General features: G+C 34.5%; 1 protein-coding gene across 1 annotated transcript in view; it reads left to right on the plus strand.

Annotated features, from left to right (window-relative positions):
* LOC109072941 (adhesion G-protein coupled receptor D2) overlaps positions 1 to 5160 on the plus strand; it is a 74383-nt gene extending 69223 nt beyond the window's left edge. Inside the window, 1 exon segment of the mRNA XM_042749587.1 lies at positions 4863 to 5160. Coding sequence (XP_042605521.1) covers positions 4863 to 4985 — 123 coding nt within the window. The 3' untranslated portion in view covers positions 4986 to 5160.
* The last annotated feature ends 840 nt before the right edge of the window (positions 5161 to 6000 follow it).

Consider the following 6000-nt stretch of genomic DNA (forward strand, 5'->3'; position numbering starts at 1 on the left):
CTTTGCACAAGACAAACCTCAGCCAATTCTGCCCTGAAAATCACTGGCTTGTGTACCTGCTTCATATTGTGAAGAAAAGCATTCATTGTTTAGCAACATCAATTGTTGTGATGGCTCAATGGAATCCTGTGATTTTAAGCAGTGCTAATTATGCAAAAAACTAAAATCGCATTAATTTCCTATTCCCAAACACGTGTCCCAATTTGTTTGCCACCTCTGAGCGGCCTATTCCATAGCTGAAGTATTCAAGAGCTAAAGTTTCTTAATTGTGTGCATGATCTTAGCAGCGGTTGCCTCATTTTGCTCGATAACCTTCCCAAGCGTCTTCAACCTTCCCAAGAGTCCTACATCAACTGAGCGCTCCATCAGTGGGTCACAATTCAAGGTTGAACAGTAAAGTTCAACGCCTGCAAAGTTCAGCTTTTTCCAGGCTGTAATGAATGATTTCATGCTCTTTGTGTAGCGGTAAATGTATGTTATGCAGCATACACATAGTTTTGTAGATGTAGCCGTGTCTACAAAGAGCATGTTTGATTTCATTATGTTTGTCTGCTTGAACTCCTGTCACGCTCATACGACCTTGGGTGACATTTCCAAGCACATGTATTGAAAATTCTGACACTTCCTATTGTCAGACCACAAAGAAACACTTGAGCATTGAATCTTGCACCTCATTGGAGGATTCACAATCAGGAAGTGACCTTGGATACACCCTCCCCCTTATATTAAAAGAGGTGAATCCAGGAAGACCTTTGAAACAAAATCTATTTTGTGTGTCTTCGCCAACAACAGTATCCACAAAAACCACCAATCCCAAATGCAACTCACAAAGAACACGGCACATTTTAGCCTTGATTTATTGTTTTATTTAATAATAGTATTAGTTTTTAAAAAATAAGCAGATATTTGAACTTCTGAGGATTTGGGTTGGTTCTTGATACAGCAGCCAGATATCTGGTTGCAGTATAAGCACACGTTTGTTAGCATGCCATTTACGAAGTATTATTCTTGGATCCATAGGCACATCGTTAAGTGTTTTAGGCAACTCAGATCTCATTAACAAAGCTTCACTCTTAGTCTTGCCTTCGTTCCAACCAGTAGCACTTAACGGCACCACTTATAAAATTATTATAGGTTGCAGATTTTGCAGTAATACTGCAATAATTTAAAAGAACGGTAGTTATCTTTGTGAAGGTGTCTTGGTGAAAGTCTGCTTAGAGAGGTTTGTAACTATGGGGTTCTGTTCGTACTTACTAGCCTCAAATATTTAACCATATTTACTTATGTCTAAATGACAGTACAGTATGTTTTATAAGTAACTTGGTTGTAATAAAATAACTCTTATTTTAAAATGAAGTCTTATTTCAGTTCAAAACCCAGATACTTTTCAAATCTGTATGACTTTCATTTTTATGTAAAACACAAAAGCAGATGTTTAGCAGAATGTTCACGCTGCTCTTTTTCATAAGATAAATAAATACATTTTCATATAATCTTATAAAAGGACAAATAAATAAATGACAAAAGCAAATGGAGACAAACTCAAAAAAAAAAAAAAAAAAAGCACTGTCAAAGTAGCCCATATGTCTCATGCACAATATTTTAAATCCATATGAAATCATGATAGGAAATAGACCAAATAGACCACAACTGTTTTACCGATGTCCTTACTACATTTATGGACCTGGGAATATTACAGTTGCGTTGCTGTCTATGGGAGGGTTAGAGAGCTCTGCGATTTCATCAAAATATCTTAATTCGTGTTCTGAAGATGAAGGTCTTACGGGTTTGGAACAACATGAGGGTGAGTAATTAATGACAGAACTTAAATTTTGGGATGAACTAATCCTTTAATAATAACCCTGGTGCAAATGAAAACTTGATGCCAGGTTTGACGTTTCTTATGTGTTTAGAAACCATATTTTTCTTAACTGAAATAGAGCATCGGTGACATTCTTCAAGACATCTCCTTTTGTGTTCCACAGAAGAAAGCAATTTAAACGGGTTTACATCTAGACTGACATGAGGGTAAATTGTAACAATTAAATTAAAACTAATAAAGAAATAAATGAGCTTCCTATTTTTCATCATTTGAGCTTTTTAGTCTCTATACACTCCATTGAACTCTCATTACTCACAAAACCCTTTTTTTTAAATATCTGGGTCTTGTTCCATTGGCTGTTTCAACGAACTGCGAGCTGAGGTATTGTTACAAATTACTCTTGGCAAATCGGCCTATCATTTGTGACAATAAGAGGTCATTTTTCATGTCTGACCTTCTGTTTGGGCTGCATTTCTGATCCTGTGTAATTATGTCTTTGTGCTTCAGAATGTGGAAATTTAATCGCTTTTACAAAGAGGCCCGGCAAACGGCAGCAGCAGAGAAAGAGTTTTAGAGGAACTACGCGACCGTTTTAACAGGACAACATGTTTGAATTAGATGTTCTAGCACTGGCTCTAAATGGATTTCTGAAGTGGTTGTTTGTGAAGATTTTCAATCGGACGTAACCTTGAGTCTTTTTTATGGGAGGTCCGTCGGATTTAAGTGCTGGTATAGCATGAAGAGCCTGAATACATGCGTTTCTCTCTCTCCATCTCCCTCCATCTATCTCGTTCCCCCTCTCCCTGCCTCTATTTCTCTTCTCTCTTCTCTGTCTGTCTGCCTCTTTTTCTTTCTGAAATTGAAAAATCTGCCTCTGAAGTTGTTGCCATTGTCTGGGTAATTAATGGAATGCTGAGAGCGAGGTCCAGGTGCTTAAAGAGTTTTTTTTTTTTAATACCTTTCTTTTTCCTCATGACTAATAAGGATAGAAAATACACATTAGTGATTTTGTGGTCTTTCTTTTTATATATAAACTTATGTATAAAACATGCATTTAAATGAAAGGACGGTGACCTTCGCTGTGTTGCATTTCAAACCCACCACATTTGTTTTGCATGTTGAGGTGAGGTTTAGCATAACAATCCAACTGCTCCTATTTAATATGCATCTATTAATTCATCCATAACATTAGCTGAAAATTTCTCACCAAAAACAAACATCACCATATTAAGCTAACCTAAAATTTATAATATGCAGGGCTGATTTTATCCAAAAGTCTATTGATGTGTGCTGATTATATATAGATGGTTACTGTTGGTGTAGAAGACGAAGGGCTGATTTTATTGAATAATATGTACATGGAGTTGTTAGCTGGGCTGCATAATTAATGATATGTTAATGATATTATAATTATGGTTTGTACTGTAGGTGACAGTTAAATGGATAATACACCCAAAAATGTGTGTGTGTGTGTGTGTGTGTGTGTGTATATAATAAAGCACTATGAAAACATTTTTAATACTTTAAACCTAAAAGGAAAATACACCCAAAAATAAAAAATAAATAAAAAATAATCTTGAAAGTATGTGTGTGTCTATATCAGTGGTCTCAAACTCAATTCCTGGAGGGCCACAGCTCTGCAGAGTTTAGCTCCAACCAACTCCAAATCACACCTGCTTGAAAGTTTCTAGTTATCCTGAAGACCTTGATTAGCTGGGTCAGGTGTGTTTGATTAGGGTTGTAGCTAAACTGTGCAGAGCTGTGGCCCTCCAGGAATTGAGTTTGAGACCAATGGTCTATATATATATATATATATATATACACACACACACACACACAAATAATATAACAATAATAAAACACTTTTTCATAACAACTTCACAACTTCAGTACACTGTTAAAAAGAGCATTTTGAAATGTCAAATTAAGATTTACTTTAAAGTATATTTTAAAGTACATTTAAATTTATCATATATCATATTTTATCATATTTGAACAAAATGCACTTACTTTGATGTGTTGACTTACATACTAAAGCACATGTAAAGTATATATGTATATATATTAGATTTGCTAAATTGCAGCTTCATTGTTACAAATGTGTAATTGTAAATATATTTAAATACACAACATAAGTTTGATTTCTTAGAAATAATTTTTAGAAATGGCTAATACATTTGCATGCAATTAAATGTTCAAAAACATTACATTCAGTTCACATTCTGAATATTCTTTTAAAGTTGTATTTATGTTCTAAGTTCCCTTTGAGGTCCCTGTGAGTAACTGTGAATCCATTCCAATCCATTTTACTTCTAGGTTATATTTCCTCATGGTTGTGGTGAAATAATCCAATCTTAATCTCTTGTTGTTTTTGACTGAGTGCTGTATTGATGGATTCGAGCGGTCTGAATGAATCTGTCACTGCTGCAGTCGGTTCTCACAGTCGCTCAGCAGGACGGCTCTCAAAATGAAGGGCTTCAGTAAATCGTGCGGTTGTGTTGGTTTAGGGCTCTTGCACAAGTATATGCTTTCTATTTTAGATTTAAAACAGATCAGATCTGTGCCTCTGAAGAATTTGGTATGCAGCTCAAAAAATCAATCAAAAAATCAATTTTGTTTTAATTTGAAAATACGGTTTTGTGCTTGTGTGATTGAGAATAATGAGGTTTTGGTTTACAAATATCTATATATCACTGTGGAAATCATAATGTTGATATTCTATGGAATGTTAGTATACGCTTGGCCACATTTAGGAATTGCTTACAGGCCAAAGATCTGTTCTGATATGCAAAAGAGCACTTTTAAATTCAAACGATTGCATTTAATATGAATATTAAATTGAAGCTTAATAAATTCCAATTTACATGCACTTAATTGTCCAAAAACAAATTTTGAATATTATTTTAAAGAATATTATTTTTGTGTAAAGTATAACATAAAAGTATGCTAATCTGCAATTTTTAAAGGTGAAGAGTATGCTAGAATGTGTTGTTTTCTCTGTATTAATTCTTATTTTTTCTTATTTCTCTCATTCTTACAGGAGAACTTGAGAAAACTTAAAGACAGACTTCCAAACGAATGCAGTCTGAATGTACCCTTGGAGGCCGAACTGACATCCCAATATTCACCTCCTCGGCAGAACAGCGACTTGTGTCTTCACTGAAACAATTCCTCACGTCTTGTGTTTTGGTAAAGTGCAGATAGTGTGTAAATGATATCCTTAAAGTGAAAGTTCACCCAAAAATGTTAGTTCTGTCATCATTTATTCACCCTCAACTTTTTCTGCTTTTATTTAGTTCTGCTTCTCTTTGCTTTTGTTTTGTTTGTTTTCCTTTCTGTTCCTCTGCTTTTGTTTTATTTTGTTCTACTTTTTTGTTTTGCTCCATTTTATTTTGTTTTGCTTCAATTTGCTTTTGCTTTGCTTTTTGTTTTGCTTCCATTAGCCCGTTTGAGTTTCTTTCTTCTGTTGAGCACAAAATAAGATCATTTGAAGAGTGTTGGTAACCAGACAGTTGACGGTAGCCATCGACTTCCATAGTATGAACAAAAATGCTATGGAAGTCAATGGCTACCATCAACTGTCTTTTTACCAACACTCTTCAAAATATTTTTGGTTTCAACCTGAGGGTGAGTAAATGATGACAGGGTGAACTATCCCTTTAATGTTTCTACATATTTGGTAATTTATCTTGACGTAAACTACAATTTGTTCATTTGTGACAAACAGTCTTACTACTTTGAATGTTTTATTGAAGATTTACTCTATTTTGTACAGGTTTCATCTTGAATAAGCTATAATTAATCTTTGCTGTAAATAATAGGCAGTTTAATACTTTTTAGTTTGTGTTCACACTATATTTGCGAGATTAACCAGATCAACCACATCATCCACAAATCCTAAAAATCTTAACAATTCTTCAAATTCAATAAATTAAACAAATTATTAATATTAGTGTATGATTAATTTATTACAAGTGAAACTTGTTCAATGATCATCGATGCCAGAAATAGAAATAAAGCAACAACTTATGGCATAAGTCATTTATTAAAATATGATGGAAAGATTCCAAGAGCTTGTATGGAAACTCTTTATGGCAAGAGGTGACATCCGAGATGCGGGTCTGACTGTGGCTTCCAGCGCACAGACGAGAGAATCCCAGTCCAAACATTCAGGCAGG

Source organism: Cyprinus carpio, chromosome B22, assembly GCF_018340385.1.
Source record: "Cyprinus carpio isolate SPL01 chromosome B22, ASM1834038v1, whole genome shotgun sequence".
NCBI lineage: Eukaryota > Metazoa > Chordata > Actinopteri > Cypriniformes > Cyprinidae > Cyprinus > Cyprinus carpio.